This window comes from Eptesicus fuscus, chromosome 13, assembly GCF_027574615.1.
Source record: "Eptesicus fuscus isolate TK198812 chromosome 13, DD_ASM_mEF_20220401, whole genome shotgun sequence".
Classification (NCBI taxonomy): domain Eukaryota; kingdom Metazoa; phylum Chordata; class Mammalia; order Chiroptera; family Vespertilionidae; genus Eptesicus; species Eptesicus fuscus.
Genome location: NC_072485.1, coordinates 415319 through 440825, shown reverse-complemented (window position 1 = coordinate 440825; position 25507 = coordinate 415319). Strand labels below are relative to the sequence as shown.

Genomic DNA, 25507 nt, shown 5'->3' with positions numbered 1-25507 from the left:
CTGGGCGATGGCCGCAGCCCCATGGTGCTGGAGCGGGGCCCTGCGCTGGAGCCCCCGGGGAGAGGCGGCCTTCCTCTCCAGGTGGCGTGTGCAGCCGGGATGGGACGCTCCCACTGAAGCTGCCGGGTCCTGCCGAGGGTCTAAGGGAGGTCCCAGCTCGAGGGAGAGAAGCCCCACAGAGTCCCCTCCTCCCAATCCGTGCAGAGAGGTCAGGGCCCCTCAGGGTCTATTTGCAGAAAATGCAGCTACACACCAAGGTTTGCCTGTGGGGTCAGAGCTCTGGACGCCAGCGCTCCCCATGGCTGCGGATCCTCGATCCTCGGTCCTGGCTGGGCTGTCCTTCCTCTGAGTCACACCGGGAACGGGCAACGGGGAGGACCCGGGCGGAGGCCGACCGGGGAGGAGGCGCTGGTTTCCTGGCTCCTGTAAGGAAGGCGGTCCTGGTGGGACGGGAAGCACACGCGGGAGCCGGGCAGCAGGCTACACCTTCCCTCCGGCAGGCGGGCACGCACATGGTCCGGGCCCACTCGGCGTCTTAATCCTGACGCTCGTGACCTGTCCCTCACTCCCGATCGAAGGTCGGGCGCACAGTCTTTCCTGATGGTTAATCCAAAGGGAGGGGCTGGCCTTTGCTGTTTCAAGAGGGCCAGTGGCCCCCAGGGAGCTGCCAGCATTCGGCCAACGTGGCGGCTGTCTAAACTGTTCTTTGACAGGAAAGGTGACTTGCTTATTCCCACTCGCCCTTCGCTGTTGTCTGGAGAAGGAAGGGCAGCTGGGTAGCCATCAGCACCGGGGTCTGAGGGCCAGAGGGCAGCTGAGACCCCCCACTCCCCCGGGCCCAGGCGGGAAGGCAGCCGTGGGAGGGGAGGGGAAGGACCGCTATGAACTGCGGGGCGCAGGCCCTGGCTGCTGTGTGCCCTCCTGACCCCTCAGCAGGAACTCCTGCCCCTGCTGCGTGCAAGGGAGCAGAGATCCTGGTGGGCAGGGTCCCAGGCTCTATTTCACAGCCAGCAACGGGCAGAGCCAACATCTCAAAGCCACAGCCAGGGCACCCTCCTGTCCATGGGCTGCGGTAGACTGGGCGCCTGGACCCTCCTCCTCCGCGGCAGCTCCTACTCCGTCCTCCGCGTTGCCCTCCCCAGCTTCCCTGCGGCTACTTGCAGGAAACAAGAGTTTCTGAAGGGGTGGTGGGGACCAATCCCTGCCCTCTGCCCTCACCCCGACAGCCTGGACCAGCCCCCCAGCCACACACTCTGCCCCCCTCCACCCAGCTCTCCACCCAGCCCACCTGCACCCACCCACCCCTTCACCCTCCACCCCCCACCCAGCCCATCTGCACCCACCCAGCCCTCCACCTACCCCTCTGCCCAGCCCACCTGTGCCCACCCAGCCCTCCCACCACCCCTCACCCACCGCTCCACTCAGCCCTCTGCCCACCCTCCCCCAACCCTCCCCCCAATCCCCATCCACCTGTACCCACCTGCACCCACCCCCTCCACCCATCTCTCCACCCAGCTCTCCCCCACCCCTCCACCCCCCACCCACTCCTCCACCCACCTCTACCCAGCCCTCTGCCCAGCCCTCTGCCCGCACTCACCCAAGGCCTTGGATTTGAAAGTTGCCTGGGTCCCATCTGGCACCCACAGCACAGAGAGGGACTTTCAGATCCCGAACTTTCAGGAGGAAGCAAAAAGTTGTGTTGGATTTTTTTAAATCCAGTGGGACCCAGGCAGCGTGGCTCAGTTGAGCATCGACCTATGAACCAGGAAGTCAGGGTTCAATTCCCGGTCAGGGCATATGCCGGGGTCGTGGGCTTGATCACAACCCTGGCAGCCAATCAATGATTCCCTCTCATCATTGATGTTTCTATCTTTCTCCCTCTCCCTTCCTCTCTGAAATCAACAAAAACATTAAAAATATAAAGTGTGCCGAAAACGGTTTGGCTCTGGATAGAGCGTCGGCCTGCGGACTGAAAGGTCCCGGGTTCGATTCCGGTCAAGGGCATGTACCTTGGTTGCGGGCACATCCCCGGAAGGGGAGTGTGCAGGAGGCAGCTGATCGATGTTTCTAGCTCTCTATCCCTCTTCCTTCCTCTCTGTAAAAAAATCAATAAAATATATTTAAAAAAAAAAAAAAAAATATATATATATATAATAAAAAAAAAAATATATTATATAAAAATATATATATATATATATATATATATATAAAGTGTAAGTCCGAGCATGTCATGCCCTTACACAACGCCTGTCACAGACTGCCCTTCGCTCTTAGGACCACCAAACAGAACAAAGCCCGCGTCCTCCTACGCCCTGCTCGGCCCGCCACCCTCTCCGCATTGTTCCAGCAGCTCCCTCTCTACATCCGGCCGCGGGCGGTTGGCGCTGTTTCTGGGGAGCCCCGGACTCAGGCCCACGCTGCCCCTTGGCCTGGAGTGTCTTTGCTGATCAATCCTGATCCTCTCCAGGTCGGCCTGGACACACAGCCTCCCAAGCCTTCCGGGAGGAGGCGGAGTCTCCTCTGATTCTGCGTGGTTCCAGTGACCACAGTAGTAAGTTCAGTTCTTGGGTTTGCACTTATTTGTTTTAATGCCTGCTCCTTTTGCTGCTGTGGGTTTCATTGTAGGATAAGGGATTGTCACCCCTGCCTTGTCTGACTGCTGCAACGGCAGCAGCTAGCACAGTGTCTGACCGACTGGGTGACGGAGGGACGAATGAAGAATGAATGAATGAATGATGAATGAATGAATGAACGATGGATGAGTGTCCAGGGAGGGCGCAGGAAAGGCCTCCTGGAAGAAACAGCCGCGAGAAGGAGACGGTCATGTTTAAAAGCTGCAGCGGGAGTCACGCACGGGCCTGGAATAAACGAGGGAAGCGCCTTGCCGTTCCCATCATCCGGCCTTCCTTTCCCTTCTAAGGCGCCGATTCCGCCCGCCCCATCTACAGGCCCTCAGCCCGGCTTTCTGTCGGGGGAGAACGGCTCCACCAGCTGTCCCAGCTGCTCTTTCAGTTCCACTCACCACGCAGGCCCTGCCCCTGCGCCCACTCGCCCACCACACCCTCAGATGTGCGTGTCTGAGCACTGTGATGCCTGCACTTCCCGTGGGCAGCGAAGCGACCGGAGCCTTGCAGCTGGCCGCGAGGGGCAGAGGAGAGTGCCCACCCCATTCCCAGCACCCCCATCCCCAGCACCCTTATTCCCAGCACCCCCATCCCCAGCACCCTCATCCCCAGCACCCTCATCCCTAGCACCCTCATCCCCAGCACCCCCATCCCCAGCACCCCCATCCCCAGCACCCTCATCCCCAGCACCCCCATCCCCAGCACCCCCATCCCCAGCACCCTCATCCCCAGCACCCCCATCCCCAGCACCTCCATCCCCAGCACCCCCATCCCCAGCACCCCCATCCCCAGCACCCCCATCCCCAGCACCTCCATCCCCAGCACCCCCATCCCCAGCACCTCCATCCCCAGCACCCTTATTCCCAGCACCTCCATCCCCAGCACCCCTATTCCCAGCACCTCCATCCCCAGCACCCCCATCCCCAGCACCCCCATCCCCAGCACCCCCATCCCCAGCACCCCCATCCCCAGCACCCCCATTCCCAGCACCTGCATTCCCAGCACCCTCATCCCCAGCACCCCCATCCCCAGCACCTCCATCCCCAGCACCCCCATCCCCAGCACCTCCATCCCCAGCACCCCTATTCCCAGCACCTCCATCCCCAGCACCCTTATTCCCAGCACCTCCATCCCCAGCACCCTCACCCCCAGCACTCCTATTCCCAGCACCTGCATTCCCAGCACTCCTTCCCAGCACCCCCATCCCCAGCACCCCCATCCCCAGCACCCCCATCCCCAGCACCTCCATCCCCAGCACCCTTATTCCCAGCACCCCCATCCCCAGCACCCCCATCCCCAGCACCCCCATCCCCAGCACCCTTATTCCCAGCACCCCCATCCCCAGCACCTCCATCCCCAGCACCCCCATCCCCAGCACCCCTTCCCAGAACCTCTACCCCCAGCACCCCTATCCCCAGCACTCCCAGCCCCAGCCCCTCTCTGTCACAAAGTACAGCAGCCAGCCCATCTACAAGGGGCAGTGACAGGACCATGGCAGAACCCAAGCCAAATGCCAGCCACAAAAAGAAACTGGAAAAAGTCTTCCCACAGTGGAAAGATGAGGTTCCCATTGCACCCTGCCGGCCTCCTAACAGAGTTCACTTCCCTTCCGACTTCCAGGGGACCTGCCGCACCTGCTCTCTGGGTCTCGGATTGGGGGGCGATGTGTCATCCCTCTTCCTGCAGCTCACGCACACTAAGACCGAAAGGCAAAGGGGGTGCCTCCCAAGGCTTGGCTGCCCCCTTCCCAGTTTCAGAGGTTCCGGGCAGCATGAAACTAGAAGACCAGAAGAGAACAAAGAGAAAAGTCTTCCCAAATGAGTGAGTGAGTGATGTGTGTGGAGGGTGGGCCAGGGGAGGAGGGGGATGTGTGTAGGATGTAATATTTGATACAATGGGAAAGAAGAAACAATATCTATACTAATAAAAGGGTAATATGCAAATTGGTCAGGACACCCTCACAGTAACAACCAAACAGCAGGCAGCATGGGGTGACCAGGTCGGCAGGGGGGGCAGTGTGGGGTGACCAGGCTGGTGGTGGGGGGGGGCAATTGGAGGCAACCAGGCCAGTGGGGGGGGCATTTTGGGGCAACCAGGCTGGCAGGGGGGGGCAGTTGGGGGCAACTAGGCTGGTAGGGGAGCAGTTGGGGGTGACCAGGCTGGCAGGGGGGCAATTGGGGGCAACCAGGCTGGCAGGGGGGCAGTTGGGGGCAATCAGGTCGGCAGGTGGAGGCGGTTAGGGGCAATCAGGCAGGCAGGCAGGCAGGATCAGGCCTAAACCAGCAGTCAGACATCCCTCGAGGGGTCCCAGATTGGAGAGAGTGCAGGCTGGGCTGAGGGCCCCCCCCTGCACAAATTTCGTGCACCGGGCCTCTAGTTAAGTAATAATAGCCCCATTTATTGGGCCTTTCCTATGTGCTGTGAAGTGTTTTGTACTCAATATTTCATTTACTTTTCCAAACAACTCAGTGAGGGCAGCATCTATGTGCCCCTTTTACAGATGGAGACACAGGCCTGCTGAGTCCCACAAGCTCGCGAGTAGTCAGGCTCCAAGATCGAGATCTGAGGCCCTTGCTGGGAAGCACTCCCTTCAGCCGCTCTCCGGGGCTGCAGAGCAGAAGGGAAGGGAGCTGGTTATGGCGGCAGAGGCTGCGGCCAGACACACAGAGCCTCTGACAATGGGGCCTCTGGGTTGCAGTGGGGGTAACAGGCGTGGAGAGCGCTCCCTCTGAGGTCTTCCCAGTCACGATGAATGGACGCCTCTGTGTGCGGCGGGGGTGAGGGAAGCACTGTGCTCTGAGGCCGGCCTCACTGGGCACAAGGTTGCCCGCAGGGACCGTTAGATCTCAGAAGAGCACAGGATGGGCCGCTGGGCAGGAAGATCGCAGGGCTGCGGCAGGCGGGTGCCTGTGTTCAGAGCGGAAGCACGTGGCGGGGCCTGTGTTTTCAGCCCCTGCTGGCTCCGCGGCTCGTCCGGCCTTGCGTACGTCACTTCGCCTCTTGAAGCCTCATTTCCTAGCAGTAAGGAGAGGCTAAGAGTAGAACCTGCTCTGGAGGGTTGCTATGACCGTGTTTTAAAAGATGATACGTGTAAAGTGCGTGGCACAGAACTTGAACACAGTAAGGATGCAATGATGGGCGTTGCTATGACAATTGTTGGGGTTATAGCTGCAGTCAGAGGTGGGAGCGGCCAGCACAGGGCAGGGCTGTGCCTTGGTCAGGAGCCGGGAAAGTCTTCCCAGGAAACTCGTGTTTTGTGCTGAATTGTGAAGAGCCGGTCAGGTACAATCGCACGGAAGCAGTAGGGACAGAGGTCGGGTTCACATGGTGAAGTGAGACTTCACATTCCTAATGTAGGTTGATCTGCGGTTTAACTAAGTAAGACGTTGATTATGGGGGAAGAGGTGGTAGAAAGAGAGGAGGTGGAACCTTATCTCCAAACCCAGAATTTAAAGAGACAGAGACAGCCAGAGGGACCGAAACAGGAACACAGACTCAGGGGGCTGTCTGCATCCTTCTTCTGGGGTCCCATTGGGAATATGGCGGGGGCAGAGCTGAGTGATGAAGGAAGGGGGCAGGACCTGAAACAGGGGAGTGAGGAAAGGCCCCCGATAGGCGAGGCCCTGAGAAGTGTGGGGGACCGTAGCGGCAGGGTTTCCCACCGGGGACCCGTCAGGCATGGGCGCTTTGAGACAGCTCTCAGTCCTGCCAGCCCGGGGCTCTGGGAGAAAACACTGTTCTGTGCCACCACCCCTCCCTGGCCGCTGCCTGTCTCCGGCGTGGAGGTAAAGTCCCGGCCAGCCCGCTTTCCAGGAAAGATGTTTGCTTTATATTCTCTGTCCCTAACCCTCAGACAAGTACCAACTTTCAAACCCTTATATCACGTATCACCAGGGATTTTGTTAAAAAACATATTTTCAGGGTTTTCCCCAGGGAGTTTAATTGGCTAGATTTTGGGACCAGGTTTTTTTAAAAATCTATTTTTCTTATTGATTTCAGAGAAGAAGGGAGAGGGAGAGAGAGAGAAACATCAATGATGAGAGAGAATGATTGACTGGCTGCCTCCTGCATGCCCTCCCTCCCCCATTGGGGATCGAGCCCACAACCCAGGCATGTGCTCTGATCAGGAATTGAACCGTGACCTCCTGGTGCATAGTCGATGCTCAAACCCTGAGCCACATGGGCCGGGCTGGGACCGGGCTTTTAACAGGCCTCCAGCGCAGGTTGGCAAGGCAAGCTCAGAAAACCCCAAGCTCGGCAGCCTGGGCCCCCTCCGTCTGTGCCGGGGGAAGAGCCCTGAGTGCGCCCCGAGAGCTGGTCTGGCCTGACTCCGGCCCCGCAGTCCCCGGCCCTGCTCTCGCCCGCACAGCGCCTGCAGCCGGGCCTGTGGCATCCCTGGTCCCGACAGGAGCCTGTGCTGGGAGCCATGGAGTCCCGGAGGGTCAGGGCCGAGGGTGTTCACTTATCTGCACTCAAGATCTCAGAATAAAACATGGGGACACGGCCCTGGCCGGTGTGGCTCAGTGGATAGAGCGTCAGCCTGCTGACTGAAGGGTCCTGGGTTTGATTATGGTCAAGGGCACATGCCTGGGTTGTAGGCTTGATCCCTGGCCCTGGTTGGGGCAGGTGCAGGAGGTAGCCAATCAGTGATTCGCTCTCATCATTGATGTTTCTCTCTCTCCCTTCCTCTCAGAAATCAATAAAAATTAAAAAATTAAAAACGTGCGGACACAGAATAAACAGAAGTGATCCACGGACATCAGGGAACAGGAGTCCAAGCATCACCTCGGGCTTCCCTCGCTGGCACTGGCGACCTCAGCCACTCCCACCCCACAGGGACACGCAGGCCCAAGACTGTAAAACGGCCCAATCACACCGATGCTCAGGGGAAGCAGGCACCTAGGCTCCCAGCCTTCACCAAGCCCATTGTTGGGGTGCATGGCAGGGCAGTCCTGTTTTCTTGGGGGTTGTGGAGAGCCCTGATGGCGGCGCCCCAGTGTCCTGAGTCCCTGGACAGTCTCCAGAGTGGCCTGGAACCTAGCCTTTCCCTGGATGAGCTCAGACAGTGACAGAGGACGGGCAGGACGCAGGACGGCCCTGAATAGGGAGGAGGGGGCTGGTGGGGAGGAAGCCGGGCAGGGCCGGAGGCGCCCTCACCCCCCAGGACGTCACCCTGAGGGCGCGGAGCAAGCAGCCTCCGCCCGCTCCTTCCAGGTCGGAGGGAAGCCGCCGCGAGTGAGGTCTGGTTTTGCAGGAGCCGCTTTGTCAGAGAAACCCCGACACCAAACCGGACCCTGCAACTCCAAGCCCCACGACTGCATCCACGTGGCACGAGGACCAGCCAAAAAGGGGGGCGGGGGAGAGTCCCCAGCCCCGCCCTGCTGGGAGGACGGGACTTACGCAGAACCAGCCCCTGACACAGCGGGTCGCCGGCGGGACGGCGGGGAGGGGGAGCCCCAGAGGCCTCCCCACAAAGCGGGCGGCGCTCCCCTCTGGCCGGGCGGGCGCGGGCCTCGCGGGCCCTTTAAGGCGGAAGGTGCGCGGCCTCTTTAAGGCAGGTCGGGCGGTTTGTTTTCCGAAGGAAGTGACGGGGGGCGGGATTGAATGAAAAGTGCAACTGGGAGTCCCGAGCGCCCGAGTCGGGAGCCGCGGGACCCCAGGGCCCGTCCGCCTCGGAGCGCCCCCCGCGCCCGCGCGCCCCAAACTCTCCTCCAACTTGGAGCGAAGTTGGCAGCGCCCCCGCCCGCCGCGAGCCGGGCCGGGATGCGCCCGCCGGGCGGCCGCGGGGTCCCCCCTGCGCCCCGCGCGCTGCTGCTGGCGCTGCTGGCGCTGCTGGCGGACGCGGGGGGCGCGCGGGCCGAGCTGCGGGTGCGCGTGCGGCTGCCGGGCGGCCGGGTGGCCGAGGAGCGCCTGCAGGCGGACAGCGCGGGCGACAGCGTCGGCCTGGAGCTGCGCGAGCCCGACGGCGCCCTGGTCTCGCTCACCGCCGACTTCAGGAAGGTGAGGCCGCCGGCGGGCCGGGAGGGGCGCCCCCTGCCCACGTGTGTGCGGCTGCTCTCTACCCCCGTGCCTGGGTCCCCAGCGCCCAGACGGCCCGTCCTTCTCCCGGGACCCCTCTGCGCCCTCCGAGCCCCCCCCCCCCCCATTTCCCCTCCTTACTCCGTGCGCCCAGCCCTCCCGGAGCCTCCGAGCGCAGACCCGGTTCAGGTCCGTCCCGCCCCCGCCGCCTCTGGCCGCACGTCTGGGTGCCCCTGCGGGCGGTCCGGCCGGAGCCAGAGACCGGGTCCTTGCTGTGGTCCGGGCAAGTCCTCCTCTGGCCCGGTCCTCCGTTCTCACGTGTCCTGGACAACTGAGGGGCTCCAGGCCCTGCGGCCCCCCTTGGAGTCTGTGAACCCCCTTCTGCTCCGCTCTCCTGGGCTGGGGAGGCGGAGGCGGCGCGGGCCGCGCTGGGCCCTTGGTCCCGCAGGCCCAGCAGAGCTGCCTGTGCCGGGCCGGGCCGGGGCGCTGGGAAGCCTGCAGCAGGCTGGCCGGGGAGAGGCCTCGGAGGGTCCTGGGCTCTGGGGGAGATGCCACCCCTTTCCAGGCCTGGAGGGAGGGCTGGCCGCCCCCATGTCTTGACCCTGATTGTGGGAGGAGAGGAAAGACCAGCCTCTACTCAGGTGTGTGTTGTGGAGGGAACAGAGGTGGACCTGGCTCCCGGGGTCAGGGAGGTGCTGGGGGTCAGCAGCGGGCCTGAAGGGCAATGAGTGACTAACATGACCCAACAAGGGGAGTCCTGGAGGAGGAGGTGGGTGAGGGATAGCACCCCGGGAGCTTCTGATCGCCCACATCCCCCAGCCCCTCTCCTGATCAGAGGAGGCCCTCTGTGCCAGGGCAGGGACTGAGCCAGCGGGCAGCCGGGCCGGAAGGTCAGGCTGCAGGACCCTGGCCGAGCCCTCTTCTCCCCGCTTGTAGAGTCTGGAGCCTGAGAAGGGGCAGAGCTGGGAGGCAGCCGGGGACTCAGCCACAGCCCGCCAGGGACCGAGGCCCCGTGGGCAGCGGAGGCCGGCCTGACGCTGGCCTGTCATCCGCATGTGACTTGGGGGTGGGCGGGTAGGACCCTGTGGCCTGTCTTACTCAGCAGGATGTGGGCCAGCGAGGTTCTCCTTCAGGGGGCGATGCGTGTGTGTGTGTGTGTGTGTGTGTGTGTGTGTGTGTGTGTGTGTGTATGCGCGCAGAGGGAAGCCGCTCCCCCTCCTCCCGCTCCCCCACCTCCCGCTCCCCCTCCTTCCGCTCCCCCTCCTCCCCCTCCCCCTCCTCCCGCTCCCCCCTGCTCCCCCTCCTCCCCCTCCTCCCGCTCCCCTACCTCCCCCTCCTCCCCCTCCTCCCCTCCTTCCCTTCCTCCCGCTCCCCTCCTCCCCTTCCTCCCGCTCCCCCTCCTCCCCCTCCTCCCGCTCCCCCTCCTCCCCCACCTCCCGCTCCCCCTCCTCCCGCTCCCCTCCCCCTCCTCCCCCTCCTCCCCTCCTCCCGCTCCCCGTCCTCCCGCTCCCCCACCTGAACTCCAGGGTGGTGTAGTCAAGTGTGCTCTTTCCCTAGAAAATCCAAACCGTGGCTGGACCCCTCAGGAAACAGACCCAACCTCCCCTTCCCACCCTCCATGGGGCCTTTGCCCGAGAGTGAGCCTCTGGCCGTCCTGTCCCCTGCCCAGTGCCTGCCCGGCCTTCTGTGAGCTGGCACCTGGAGCCCTCTCTCCGAGGGCACTGCTCCGGCAGCCAAGGCTGTGGCTAGGGCGTCAGTGAGGGCGGCCGGGCTGAGCGCTATAGCCTCTGGCTGCAGCCTGAAGCCCGGCCTGCTCTCCCTGGAGGCCAGGAGAGGCGAGAGCTGGGGCAGGGGGACTGAGGGTGGGCCGGCTGCCCGGTCAGGGACCTGTTTGTGGCCAGTTGCAGGAGTCCGTGTTAATTCCCACAGCAGCTCAAACCTCACCCAGTGTCTGCCATTCTTCTCAGGGTGCTTTCACCAGCGAGGGCGGGAAGGGGGAGCGGACGGCTCAGAAAGGGAACCTCCTGCTCCCGGGGCTGGGGGGGCTGGGCCAGCGCCCAGGTGTGCCATGCGGACTAGCGTTCACTCCCACCCACGTCCAGTCTCCACCGCCCGGTTCTCAGGCCTCAGGCCTCAGAGCCTGTGGTGGGTGCCGGCAAGAAGTTCTGTCTAGAAGTAATTAATTTTTCTTGTAGGAAAAAAATGCCTGGACATAGTGTTCCTTTTGTTTCCTGTACCAGATCCATTAGGGGTCGTTTGGGGAAAGTCCCTAGTCTGTTTGGGAATAGTGGTGTTTGCCATTTTATCACCTTTGGGAAATAGTCCAGATTGAAATGAGACAGATTCAACTCTGGGCGAACTAGTTGATCTCTGCAAGCCTTCACGTATTCATCTGAAAAATGGGGATAATATGGTACAAGCCGCGTGGCTGTTGTGAGAACTAAGCAGGAATCCATGCAAAATGCTCACGTGTGTTGGCTGTTGTGCCAAGTGTTCAAGAATAGAAGCCATTCACTGTCATAGTCGTGGCTCAGAGAGCATCTCGGCATGGACCCTCCCTGCTAAGCTTGGGCTCAAAGAGGTTGAATGACAGACCCGAAGTCACACAGCAGTCGGCACCGAGCCTGCAGCCCCTCACAGGGACCTCTTTTTGAAGCACCATGTGTCAGAGTTCTCCAGGGAAACAGAAATAAGAAACACACACAAACACACACACACACACACACACAGACACACACACACACACAGACACACACAGACAGACACACAGACACACACACAGACACACACACCCACAGACACACACACACAGACACACACACACACACACACACACAGACAGACACACACAGACACACACAGACACACACAGACAGACACACACAGACACACACACAGACACACACACACAGACACACACACACAGACACACACAGACACACACAGACACACACACACACAGACACACACAGACACACAGACAGACACACACAGACACACAGACACACAGACACACACACAGACACACACACACAGACAGACACACAGACACACACACACACAGACAGACACACACACACAGACACACACACAGACACACACACAGACACACACACAGACAGACACACACAGACACACACACAGACACACACACAGACACACACACACACAGACACACACACACACACACACAGACACACACACAGACAGACACACACACACACACACACACACACACAGACAGACACACACAGACACACACACACACACACACAGACACACACACTGACACACACACACACAGACACACACACAGACAGACACACACACAGACACAGACACACACAGACACACACACAGATATAGAAAGAGATTTTCAAATATCATGACATTTAAAAAAAATTTTCTTCACTGGGTATTAAGGCAGTTCCACTTTTAATTTTTGAGGAAACTCCATACTGTTCTCCACAGTGGCTGCACCAGTCTGCATTCCACCAGCAGTGCACGAGGGTTCCTTTTTCTCCGCATCCTCGCCAGCACTTGTCGTTTGTTGATTTATTGATGGTGGCCATTCTGACAGGTGTGAGGTGGTACCTCATTGTAGCTTTAAGTTGCATCTCTCTGATGGTCAGTGACGCTGAGCATTTTTTCATGTGTCTGTTGGCCATCTATCCGCACGTCCTCTTTGGAGAAGTGCCCACTCAGGTCCTTTGCCTGTTTTTTGATTGGACTGTTCATTTTGGTGTTGAGTTGCTAAGTTCTTTATCAGTGTTGGGTATCAGCCCCGATCAGATGTAACACCGGCAGGTACCTTCTCCCATTCACAGGTTGTCTTTTCATTTTGCTGATGGTTTCTTTGCTCTGCAAAAACAGTTTAGTTTGATGTAGTCCCATTTGTCTGTTTTTCCTTTGGTTTCCCTTGCCTGTGGAGATATATCAGCAAAAATATTGCTAGGAGAGATGTCTGAGATTTTGCTGCCTATGTTTTCTTCTAGGATTTTTATGGTTTCAAGTCTTACATTTAAGTCTGTAATCCATTTTGAGTTTATTCTTGTGTGTGGTGTAAAAAAGTGGCTTAATTTCATTTTTTGCACACCTGTCCAATTTTTCCAGCTCCTTTTATGGAATAGGTCCCATCTGTATTCTCGCCTCCTTTGGTGAATATTAATTGACCCCAGGACATGGGTTTGCTTCTGGGCTCGCTCTTCTGTTCATCGGTCTGTGTCTGTTTTCATGCCAGTGCCGTGCTGTTTTGATTGCTGTGGCCTTGTAGTACAGTCTGATATCAGGTAGCATGATTCCTCCAACTTTGTTCTTCTTTCTCAAGATTGCTGTGGCTATTTTGGGGTCTTTTGTGGTTTCATATGTAATTTTGCAATATTTGTTTTAATTCTGTGAAATATGCCATTGGTATCTTGATGGAAATTGCATTGAATCTATAGATTGCTTTAGGTGGTATGGACATTTTAATTATGTTAACTCTTCCTATCCATGAACATAGTATATTCTTCCACTTATTTATATAGTCAATTTCCTTCTTCGGTGTCTTATAATTTTCTGAGTACAGGTCTTTTACATCCTTGGTTAAATTTATTCCTAGGTATTTTATTTTTCTCATGCAATTGTAAGTGGGGTTGTTTTCTTAGTTTCCCTTTCTGATAATTCATTATTGGTGTATAAAAATGCAACTGATTTCTGGATATTTATTTTGTGTCCTGCTACTTTACTGAACTCATTTATCAGTTCTGGTAGTGTTTTGGTGGAGTCTTTGGGGTTTTCTATATACAGTATCATGTCATCTGCAAATAAGGACAGTTTTGCTTCTTCTTTCCCAATTTGGATGCCTTTTATTTCTTCTGCTTGTCTGATTGCTGTGGCTAGGACTTCCAGTTCCATGTTGAAGGAGCGTGGTGAAAGAGGGCATCCCTGCCCTGTTCCTGGTCCTAAGAGACACACTTTTAGTCTTTGCCCGTTGAGAGTATGCTGTTGGCTGTGCGTTTGTCATGTATGGCTTTTGTTATGCTGAAGTATGTTCCCTGGAGTCCCACTTTGCTGAGGGTTTTTTTCTTAAATGGGTGCTGGATTTTATCAAATGCTTTTTCTGCATCTGTTGATATGATCATATGAAGGATATGGTTTTTATCCTTCATTTTGTTTATGTGGTGTGTCATGTATGAACCTTCCATCCCTGGAATAAATCCCACTTGATCATGGTGTATTATTTCTTTAGTGTATTGCTGGATTCAGTTTGCTAATATTTGGTTGAGGATTTTAGCATCTATGTTCATCAGGGATATTGGCCTATAATTTCCTTTCTCTGTAGTGTCTTTTCTGGTTTCGGAAGGAAGATAATGCCGGCTTCATAAAATGAGCTCGGGAGTCTTCCTTCCTCTTGGATATTTGGGAATAGTCTGAGAAAGACAGGTGTTAGTTCTTCTTTAAATGTTTGATAAAATTCACCTGTGAAGCCATCTGGTCCTGGACTTTTGTTTGTTGGGAGTTTTTGGCTTACTGCTTCAATTTCAGTAGTTGTAATCTGTCTATTCAGGTTTTCTAATCTTCCTGATTCCGTTTTGGAAGATTGTATGTGTCCATGGATTTGTCCATTTCTCCCACGTTGTCCAGTATGTTGGCATATCGTTTTTCATATTTTCTTACAATCCTGTGTATTTCTATGGAGTCAGTTGTTACTTCCCCTTTTTCATTTCTGATTTTACTTATTTGGGTCCTCTCTCTTATTTTCTTAGTGAGCCTGGGTAAAGGTCTGTCTTGTTTCTCTTTTCACAGAACCAGCCCTTGGTTCCGCTGGCCTTTTGTATTGTTTCTGTAGGCCCTGATCCTTATTCTTCCTTCCTTCTACTCACTTTGCGCTTTGTTTGTTCTTCTTTTTCAAGTCCTTTAAGTGTAAAGTTAGATGTTTATATGAGATTTTTCTTGTTTCTTGAGGTAGGCCAGTAATACTAAGAATTTCCCTCTTAGGACTGATTTCTCTATGTTCCATAGTTTTTGAGTTGTTGTGTATTCATTTTCATTTGTTTCAAGATATTTTAATTTATTCCTTGGTTTCATTGTTAACCCATTCCTTGTTCAGTAACGTGTTATTTAGCTTCCATGGTGTGTTTTCAGTTTTTTTCTTGGATTGATTTCTACTTTCATACCATGATGGTCAGAGAAGATGCTGGGCCCCTCTCACAAGCCAAGGTGAGATTTTTAAAATATATTTTTATTGATCTCAGAGAGGAAAGGAGAGGGAGAGAGAGATAGAAACATCAATGATGAGAGAGAATCATGGATCGACTGCCTCCTGCACACCCCACACCTGGGGTTGAGCCCACAACCCGGGCATGTGCCCTGACCAGGAATCGAACCCTGACCTCCTGGTTCCTAGGTCGATGCTCAACCACTGAGCCCCGCCAGCCGGGCTAGCCCAGGTGAATTTTGAATATCAACCCCTTGTCATCTTTGCACCTGAGACTGGTCCCTTCCTCCCCCTTCTATAGCCTCTAGAGCAGGGTCCTCACACTGTTTAAACAGGGGGCCAGTTCACTGTCCCTCAGACGGTTGGAGGGCCGGACTGTAGTTTAAAAAAACCTATGAACAAATTCCTATGCACACTGCACATATCTTATTTTGAAGTAAAAAAAACAACACGGCAGAAACACCCGCATGTGGCCCGCGGGCCGTGGTTTGAGGACGCCTGGGCTAGAGAGACGGCGGCAGGCTGTGGCCGCCTTCACAAGGCTCTCAGATGCTGTGGAGCATGCTCTGTGCACCTTCCCACCTTCACCAGCCGTGGGCTCACAGCCCTCGTCTCTCTGCGCCCCAAGCTCAGACTTGTGGGCGCACAGCAGGCCCAGAGTGCGGGGCTGCAGGCTTGTGGGAGGTGCAGGCGAGGCCTTTGCCCAGCAGACGTGGTGGACGTGATGGGAAGTGGGGTGCCCGCCAGCCCGGGCAGGCCCGCGCTCTCCTGCCTGCTGAGCCGTTGTCCCAGCTGCTCAGGGATCAGCAGTGGGCGCTCTGCCCTTTAGGTGAAGGTGTTTCCGTTGCTGCCCCACGGGGGGTCTCAGTGACGGAGGGAGCAGGGGGGTCTGGCTGGGAAACCCGGTGAGAGGCAGCCCTGAGCCCCATCCTAGGAGCCTAGTCAGCAGGTCGTGGGCCTGACTGCGTCAGGGCATTTCCCCACAGGGTCAGGGGTCAGGGCAGTGGTGACTTGGCGACTTGGCGGCCGGAGCCCCAGGGCTGGGGGCGGGGCGGGGGAGGAGGGGCAGTGGGCGCGGCCCAGTGACAAGAGCCCTGTCCCAGCCGGGCCCTGATGGCGGGCACACCTCCTGATGGCGGGCGTGCCCTGGGCAGCAGCCTGGGATGGGCTGGCCACTCGGGGGGACTCCACTCCCCTGTTCAAGGGCCCTGGGCAGGGCGGCCAGCACGGGCTGGGAGGCGTGGGTCCGGCCCAGCCCGGGCAGAGGAGTCAGTATTTAGGTTGGCTCGTCCCGGCCTCCTGACCGGCACCCCGGCGTGTGTGATGAGAAGAGGCTGGGACAGGAAGCGCCGGGGAGGTGCTGGCTGTGGGGAGCCGGGGGTGGGAAGCAGGGGGGCAGCTGCTTCCTGAGAACCCGGGGGGCGGGGCAAGAGGAAGGGGCAGGGCCCCATCCTGTCCCTTTAGTCCTCGCTCCCTGTGGGGGCTTTCTGGAGAAGGGCTGTCGGAGGGGGGCAGCGGGAGCTGGGGCGGTGTCGGCAGGAGGGATGAAGGGCAGAGGAGAGACCCCTGGCTGACGCTGAGTGCGAGGACGGGACGGTGGGGGTCAGGGGTGGGGGTCAGGTGCGCTGTGCGGTAGGCTGTTGGGCTGGGGAGAAGGGGTGGGGGCACAGAGACTTCAGTGAGGGGAGGGGCGGGGATCTGCGGGGGGGGGGACAGTCTGGGAGGGAGGAGGGAGGGGCTGGACGCGCAGCGGTGCGTGTGGAGAGCGGGGAGCGCACTGAGCCGCAGGGGCCGGGGCAGGGGACAGGAAGAGCCGGGGGGCCGGGCCCTGCTCAGATGCTGAGCACCTGGGGGTGAGGGTTTGCGAAGCAGCAGGCATGTGAGGAAGACGTGGCTCCGGGTGCAGGTGGGGCCAGGCCGTCCCTCCGTCCCTCCGTCCCTCCGCCCCTCCCAGGAGGCAGCTCTCGGAAGGTCCTGGCGTGGCTGGTGGCTGGTGCTGGAAGGGCCAGCGCCTGGGTTTGGGGCCCCGGGAGGGTGCGGGCGCTGTGTGCAGACCCGCCCGCCCTCCCGCCGTCCTGGCCGGCCGGCCCTCCCACTGGCTGGCTGGTTGCTTCCAGGCCCAGAGCGTCCCGCCCTCCGGGGCTCGGGTGCCTCTCCACGGAAACGGCCTCCTGCCCTGCGGGTCGGAGCCAGCAGCGGGCAAGGCCAAGCCGCAGGTCGGAGAGGTCAGCCGCTGTCCTGGGCCTCTCGCTGCCCTCCGCGCCGTCCCCTGAGGAGGGTGCTGCTGGTTGTAGTCACCACAGACGTGGGGACTCAGGTGCTGAGACTGGGAAATCCCCCGAGGTCACCTGGGCAGGTGGCCCGGCCCCAGGGCCTCTGTTCACAGGTACCCGCCCTGCGTCGCTCTCAGACCCGCACTCAGACCGAAGGATTGGGCAGGGCTCGCTCCAGGGCCCGCTCCCCGGCCTCCACCAGCCCGGCCGCCCCTGCCCGGGACCACGCCTCCTCGGCCTGGCGAGCGGCAGTTCCAGGAGCTCCTGGGAGCGGGCCCCTTAGCCCCAGGTCCGAGGACCTGCTTCGACCCGCCGTGCCCCTGCCTGGGTGCGAGGCCGCCTCGGGGGGCCATCGCGGGACACGTTCCGTGTGGAGGAGCCTGGGCGTGGACTGGCCAGACGTCCTCTGAGACGCCCTGTGCTGGAGCCTCAGTGACCCTGAGCGGCAGGGAGGAGGGAGGAGGCCCTGCTCGGTTGGGAGAGTCAGAGACCCCGAAACTAGGGCTGCCCCTCCCCTCCCAGGAGCCAGCGAGTGGGGGCGGTTTTCCGGAGAAACAGGACGAGGCTGAGGGCAGGCAGGTCACGGTTGTTCGGCCTCGTCTTGCTCGATTTGTGTCGGATGCTGCTGCTCATTGGTCACACAGAGGCGTGGGGGGGGGGGGGGGCCGCCCCCCCCCCGCCAGGTGCCCGGTGGGCAGGCACGGCCGGAAGAGGGTCTCCTCCTGGCTCTGCCCGCGCCAGCTGTGTGGCCCAGGCAGGCAGCACGACCTCTCTGGGCCTGAGCGTCAGTTTCTGTAGCTGGGCGTCCAGGAAAGCAGACTCGCGGTCCTGGGAGCATTGGTGCGTGTGGTTCGAGACCTCGGCCTCCGGGGTCAGGCTGCCTCCGTTAAACTCTGGCTGCGTTTCCTCTTGTCCCATGACCTGGAGCAGTCACCCCTCCCCATCACAGTCCTGCTGCAGATGTGACACAGGCAGGCTGACCTTCCTGACTCAGCGTGACCATGACTTGTCTCTCCCAGGCATGAGCCTCATGACCTGCGTCCGGCACCAATAAATGAGACACCGAGGACGCCCTGTTCCAGCGGGAAGTCCCGCTCCCTCTCCTCAGCCCCCTGCGCCCCCTGGGTGGCGTGTGGTTGGCACTGTTGTTTGGTACGGAGCCTGGGGTCTCCTTCCTCCTCTGCCTGGTCTAAGAATTCAAACAGAGGAGCCCTGGCCACTGTGGCTCAGGGGATGGAGTGTCGGCCTGCAGACCAAAGGGTCCCGGGTTCAACTCCAGGCAAGGGCAGGTACCTCGGCTGCAGGCTCCTCCCTGGCCCGAGCCCTGGTTGGGGCTCCGCAGGAGGCAGCCAGTCGATGTGTCTCACACGGATGTTTCTCTCCCTGAAAACCAGTGGACAAGTCCTCGGATGAGGAGTAACAGCGGTTGCTTTCTGTTGCTGGTGGGCAGGTGGTGTCCCGAAGCGGGGTCCCCGGCAGTGGGACGGGCGGATGGGAAAGGCACTCGGAGGTTCCGGACCGAGCTCCAAAGGCCCCTGCTGAGAGCTCCGAGGAGGCGGCGGGCAGTGGGCAGCGCTCTGGGCTCTGAAAATGCCCGGGAGTGGGGTCCGTGTGAAGTCTCCTGGCAGGACCGAGCCTGCAGTGGCAGCTGCATGAGGGCACCAGCCTCCAGTGCCCCCTCAGCCGACCCCGGGGCGGGAGGCCGGGGGCTGGTGGGGCCCGAGGGCCGATCTCCTGCTGAGAGAAGCTGTGAGCCGGCCCTGACTCGCCCTCAGGAGCCCAGTGGAGCCGCAGCGCCGGGCCTCCGTTTCCCCTTCTGTGCGCCGGGCCTCCGTTTCCCGTTCTGTGCGATGCGTGGGAAACCTCCGGAGACACTCCCGCAGCTCACTGTCCCCGAGATCACTTCTGGGGACAGGAAGTGAGAGGAACGTCCGGGGAAGCCGCGGCTTCAGCAGTGCCGGTTACAGGGTCACCCGGGGCCACCACACCCAGCTCTCTGAGCCCCGCGGCGGGCACCGTGCCTCCTCGCAGCCACAGTCACAGGCTGAGGGCGCGGGCGGCACCACGGCCCTCGCGTGGGGCCCGGCCCGGGGCCCGACTGTTCTCAGGGCCGTTCCGCGCGAGCAGGTGGACAGCAGCCCCCACGGGTGTGCAGTGCGTGAGGCCAGGGCGGCCCTCCTAGACCAGGACTGTCGTCAGCAGGGTCTCTCCTGGGCCGGGGCCTGGACCAGGTTTTTAAATGGACTTCAGAGAGAGAGGACGGAGAGGGAGAAGGAGGGAAGCATCCGTGGAGAGAAACACTGACAGGTTGCCTACTGCACGCGCCCCGACCGCCATCAAACCTGCACACTGGGCCGGTGCCCTGACCGAGAATGGAACCGACACCCTCCGCACGGGAGGGGCTCCTCCCACCGCTGAGCCGCCCGCAGGGCCGGCCCGGCAGATGGAGGCACTTCTGGCCGGGACCTGGGAACTCCCCCGGGGCCGTTAGCAAGGCTGCGGGGGTGAGGGCAGCGGGCACCCCAGGTGCGGGGCGGCCCTGCACCGCTCCGCTCTGGCCGCCTCTGGCGTTCCTGTGGGGACGGTCCGGGCGCCACGGCACCCCACACCCGGCGTGTTCTTTCTCTTCAGTCGCGGGGTTAAATGGGGAAGGTGACTCCTACGCCCACGGGAGGGGCGTCTGTGCGGGGTGTCCGTGTGGTGGCCTCAGGCCCGCTCCGGTCAGCTGCGCCCCCTCCCCCAGCACGTGAGGATCCTGCGGGCGCTGGTCCTGGGGGAGCTGGAGAAGGGCCAGCGCCAGTTCCAGGCGCTCTGCTTCGTCACCCGGCTGCGCGACCACGAGATCATCCCCAGCGAGGCCATGGCCAAGCTCCGGCAGGTGAGGCCACCGCGCCAGCCCCTCCCGCCCGGCGCCCCCTCCCGCCCGGCGCCCCCTCCCGCCCAGCGCCCCCTCCGCCCAGCGCCCCCTCCGCCCAGCGCCCCCTCCGCCCAGCGCCCCCTCCGCCCAGCGCCCCCACCCTGCAGCCAGCGTGGCCCCAGCCTGCACCCACCTCATCCTGCCAGCACCAGTCTTAGCACTCAGACCTGTACCCCGCTCTCCCTCTAGGCCTGAACCCCCCGACTCTGCCCTGGCCACACCTGAACTCGTACCCAGATCCCTGGTCTGCACTGAGCCCTCCACTCGCATCCCTCCAGCCCCTAAAGTCAGCACCCCCACTTACAGCGCAGCTGGGTGCTCGCACCTGAAGGCGGCTCTGCCTTCAGACCCAGTGCCGCCCTCACTGTCTGGGTTGCACCTCCCTGGCCTGGTCCCTGTGCCTGTGGAGCCCCGGAGGGCACTCTCCCCGGACAGCCTGCCCCCTGGCCCTGGGCCAGCAGGACTGGGTGCCTCGTGGGCCGCAGAGGACGGTGGGGGTAGCTGCGGGGGCAGCTGTGCGCTGGGCATCAGCGTCCCTGCAGCTGGAGGCGGGCTGGGGATTCCTGAATGCCCCTCAGATGGGCCCAGGCGCTGAGGCCGCCAGCCTGGGCTTGTCTGGCTCGGTGATGGGGGACGGGAGGTGATGGGGGACGGGAGGTGATGGGGACAGGAGGTGATGGGGACGTGGGAGGTGATGGGGGACGGGAGGTGATGGGGACGTGGGAGGCGATGGGGACGTGGGAGGCGATGGGGACGTGGGAGGCGATGGGGGACGGGAGGTGATGGGGGACGGGAGGTGATGGGGACGTGGGAGGTGATGGGGACGTGGGAGGTGATGGGGGACGGGAGGTGATGGGGGATGTGGGAGGTGATGGGGGACGGGAGGTGATGGGGGACGGGAGGTGATGGGGGACGTGAGGTGATGGGGACGTGGGAGGCGATGGGGACGTGGGAGGCGATGGGGACGTGGGAGGCGATGGGGGACGTGGGAGGCGATGGGGGACGGGAGGCGATGGGGGACGGGAGGTGATGGGGGACGGGAGGTGATGGGGGACGTGAGGTGATGGGGACGTGGGAGGCGATGGGGACGTGGGAGGCGATGGGGACGTGGGAGGCGATGGGGACGTGGGAGGTGATGGGGGACGGGAGGTGATGGGGGACGGGAGGTGATGGGGGGACGTGGGAGGTGATGGGGGACAGGAGGTGATGGGGACGTGGGAGGCAATGGGGGACGGGAGGCGATGGGGGACGGGAGGCGATGGGGACGTGGGAGGCGATGGGGACGTGGGAGGCGATGGGGACGTGGGAGGCGATGGGGACGTGGGAGGCGATGGGGGACGTGAGGTGATGGGGACGTGAGGTGATGGGGACGTGGGAGGCGATGGGGGACGTGGGAGGCGATGGGGGACAGGAGGTGATGGGGGACGTGGGAGGCGATGGGGGACGTGGGAGGCGATGGGGGACGTGAGGTGATGGGGACGTGAGGTGATGGGGACGTGGGAGGCGATGGGGGACGTGGGAGGCGATGGGGGACGTGGGAGGCGATGGGGGACGTGGGAGGTGATGGGGGACGTGGGAGGCGATGGGGGACGTGGGAGGTGATGGGGGACGGGAGGTGATGGGGGACGTGAGGTGATGGGGACGTGAGGTGATGGGGACGTGGGAGGCGATGGGGGACGTGGGAGGCGATGGGGGACAGGAGGTGATGGGGACGTGGGAGGCGATGGGGGACGTGGGAGGCGATGGGGACGTGGGAGGCGATGGGGACGTGGGAGGCGATGGGGACGTGGGAGGCGATGGGGACGTGGGAGGCGATGGGGACGTGGGAGGCGATGGGGGACGTGGGAGGCGATGGGGGACGTGGGAGGCGATGGGGGACGTGGGAGGCGATGGGGGACGGGAGGCGATGGGGGACGGGAGGCGATGGGGACGTGGGAGGCGATGGGGACGTGGGAGGCGATGGGGGACGTGGGAGGCGATGGGGGGACGTGGGAGGCGATGGGGACGTGGGAGGCGATGGGGACGTGGGAGGCGATGGGGACGTGGGAGGCGATGGGGACGTGGGAGGCGATGGGGGACGGGAGGCGATGGGGACGTGGGAGGCGATGGGGACGTGGGAGGCGATGGGGACGTGGGAGGCGATGGGGGACGTGGGAGGCGATGGGGGACGTGGGAGGCGATGGGGGACGTGGGAGGCGATGGGGGACGGGAGGTGATGGGGGACGGGAGGTGATGGGGACGTGGGAGGCGATGGGGACGTGGGGGGCGATGGGGACGTGGGAGGCGATGGGGACGTGGGAGGCGATGGGGACGTGGGAGGCGATGGGGGACGGGAGGTGATGGGGGACGGGAGGTGATGGGGACGTGGGAGGCGATGGGGGACGTGGGAGGCGATGGGGGACGTGGGAGGCGATGGGGGACGTGGGAGGCGATGGGGGACGTGGGAGGCGATGGGGATGTGGGAGGCGATGGGGATGTGGGAGGCGATGGGGGACGGGAGGCGATGGGGGACGGGAGGCGATGGGGGACGGGAGGCGATGGGGGACGGGAGGCGATGGGGACGTGGGAGGCGATGGGGACGTGGGAGGCGATGGGGACGTGGGAGGCGATGGGGGACGGGAGGCGATGGGGACGTGGGAGGCGATGGGGACGTGGGAGGCGATGGGGGACGGGAGGTGATGGGGACGTGGGCCGATGATCACCGTCCCTGCAGCTGGAGGCGGGCTGGGGATTCCTGAATGCCCCTCAGATGGGCCCAGGCGCTGAGGCCGCCAGCGCATCCAGAGACCTGGTGGGAGTGGCCCTTCTCCTCCCACAGAAGAACCCACGGGCAGTGCGTCAGGCGGAGGAGGCGCGGGGCCTGGAGCGGCTGCACATGGATGTGGCCGTGAACCTCAGCCAGGGGGCCCTGCTGAGTCCCCACCTGCACAACGTGTGTGCGGAGGCCACGGATGCCATCTACACCCGCCAGGAGGACGTCCGGTTCTGGCTGGAGCAAGGTGCGCTGGTCTGCCCGCCGCCTGCCCATCAGACAGGATAGGGTGCGCGTGGCGTGTGGGGTTCAGGGAAGGGCCCTCCCAGCACGATGGCTCCCCAGGCCCCGGAAGGACATTCCCACACGCCCCCCACCCATCTTGGTGAGGGCACAGATGGGCCCAGGCACGAGGTGGGGGGCGGGAGGCAGACTCCCGTGGGCTGCACCCCAAACTGAGGCACCAGCCTGACGTGTCCCCAGAGGCTGGTCCCCAGTAGCCACTGCGCCTGCCCGGGCCTGGGCCCTGCCGCCTCCCGCAGCCCATGTGCCCATCCCGTCGGCCCCACGCCCTGGCATCCTGAGCTCCCGGGGCCCCTGCCCTCCCTCCTGGTCCTCCTCAGGTACCTTCCCTTGAAGAAGCGTTTCCTGAGTTCCTACTTGTGCCCCCGCAGCCAGCAGGTGGGCAGCCCCCCTCCTTCCTGCTTGTGAGGGCGACGCTCCCTGATGCTTTCCTCACCAGAGGCAGCGACGGGATGCTTAGCTCCTGGGGGTGATGAGGTGCCCAGAGCCCTGACGGAGGGGCCCTCTGCCAGGGGACGCCCCTCCCCTGACCTCCCCCTGACCTTGCCTCTCTCCCCCTGACCTCCCTCTGACCTTGCACCCCCCCCCCCCCAGGTGTGGACAGCTCCATGTTCAAGGCTCTGCCCATGGACATAGAACAGGCACTGCCTCGCTGCGGGCAGGCGGGGGACCGGGGGGCGCCCTGTGTCTGCCACTACGGCCTGAGCCTGGCCTGGTACCCCTGCATGCTCAAGTACTGCCACGGCCGGGACCGCCCAGCACCCTACAAGTGCGGCATCCGCAGCTGCCAGAAGAGCTACAGCTTCACCTTCCTCGTGCCTCAGCGGCAGCTGTGCCCCTGGGAGGAAGACCCCTAGCTGGGGAGTGCGGGGGGCTCACCACACCTCCCCCAACCCCCGGAGGCCTTACTTCCCCTCCCCTCCCCTCCCCTCAGCCCAGAGCCTCTGCCCGTCACTCATGACTGTGAAGAGGGGTGTGGTGTGCGGGGTAATCGTGAAGGCAGCCCCGCTCCCCCCTGTGTCTGACAGAAGGGGCTCTGCACACTGCACCCCTCCTTCAGCCCCCCAATTTCAAGCCACCAAATGCCATGGCCTGTGATTCTCCTGTTGAACTCTGCAGGTTTAGACCCTACAAAGTGCCTTTTCCTGTGGCCTCCCCACAGCAGCCACCCGTGCCTTTCCGCAGACGGCCCTGGCCACAGGCAGGCGGCACCTCCTTCCCTCTGAGCAGAATCGTGTCTGCGGGGTTCTGGGACAGGGGGAGCATGAAGCATGAGGAAAACTTGAATTCCAGATTTTTAGTGCAAAGTATTTATCGTTTCTACCAGAAATTAAACGTTTCCATTTCTACTTGACCGGTGTCGGACCCGTGGTGCGGTGGGGCGAGGAGCGGGTGGGTGTCACTGGGGTTACAGACGAACCCTGCACTGGGAAGAGGAGACAGACACAGGTGAGCAAGCCAGACAGTGGCAGGCAGTATGGAGTATATTCAGTCAAGAGAGACGACGAACATTCCAGAACCAGACTTCAAGGCTTCAAATCCTGAGGGTCTGGCTTCTTCTGTGCTGTGCAGTCTTGGTCAAGTTGCTCTCCTCTCTGCCTCAGCTCTCTCAGCAGTGAAATCAGCTTAATTGTGAGACGTAAGTGAGTTCACACATGTCAGGTGCCCAGCACGTGTGTTCACGGTGTTAGCTATTATTACATCACTAGAGGCCCGGTGCACGAATTGGTGCACCAGTGGGGTCCCTCGGCCTGGCCCGCGGGATCGGGCTGAAACCAGCTCTCTGACATCCCCTGAGGGGTCCCAGGTTGCGAGAAGGCACAGGCCAGGCCGAGGGACCCCACCAGTGCACGATCGGGGCCGGGGAGGGGCGCGGGAGGTTGGCCAGCCAGGGAGGGACCCCGGGAGGACTCCAGGGTGTGTCCAGCCCATCTCACTCAGTCCTGATCGGCGTACCCCAGCAGCAAGCTAACTTAACAGTTGGAGCGTCTGCCCCCTGGTGGTCAGTGCACGTCACAGCAAGCAGTTGAGCAGCCTTAGCATATCATTAGCATATTACGCTGTGATTGGTTGAACAGACTGGGAGACTGGACACTTGGCACATTAGGCTTTTGTTACATAGGACTTCTGTCCATGAAAGGAGCAGACATCCTCCTCCCATCCTCCTCCGTAACCCAGACACCAGCCCACACTCCGGAAGCCCCTCCCTTCGAACCTGTCGCCTGCGTGCCGGGCCAGACGCCGCAGGACTCCCAAGAGGACGGGTGGACACCTGGATTTACTGCCCAAAGTGCCCTGGATGCGAGGGGATGTGGGTGGAGGCTGAAGGGTGGTGAGAGTTTGGCAAGGTGGGCGGGGGCTATGCTTCAGGGGCTGGGAAGTCTTGGGGTCCCAGCTCCTCAGGAAGAGGGGACCAGGGAA

General features: G+C 61.4%; 1 protein-coding gene across 1 annotated transcript; it reads left to right on the top strand.

Annotated features, from left to right (window-relative positions):
* Positions 1-8064: 8064 nt before the first annotated feature.
* On the top strand, positions 8065-24435 carry OAF (out at first homolog). Its single transcript, XM_008150191.3, has 4 exons — positions 8065-8624; positions 19858-19992; positions 22850-23030; positions 23681-24435. The coding sequence occupies exons 1-4, from the start codon at positions 8229-8231 to the stop codon at positions 23941-23943; spliced, it is 975 nt and encodes a 324-aa protein (XP_008148413.2). The 5' UTR covers positions 8065-8228; the 3' UTR covers positions 23944-24435.
* Positions 24436-25507: the final 1072 nt, after the last annotated feature.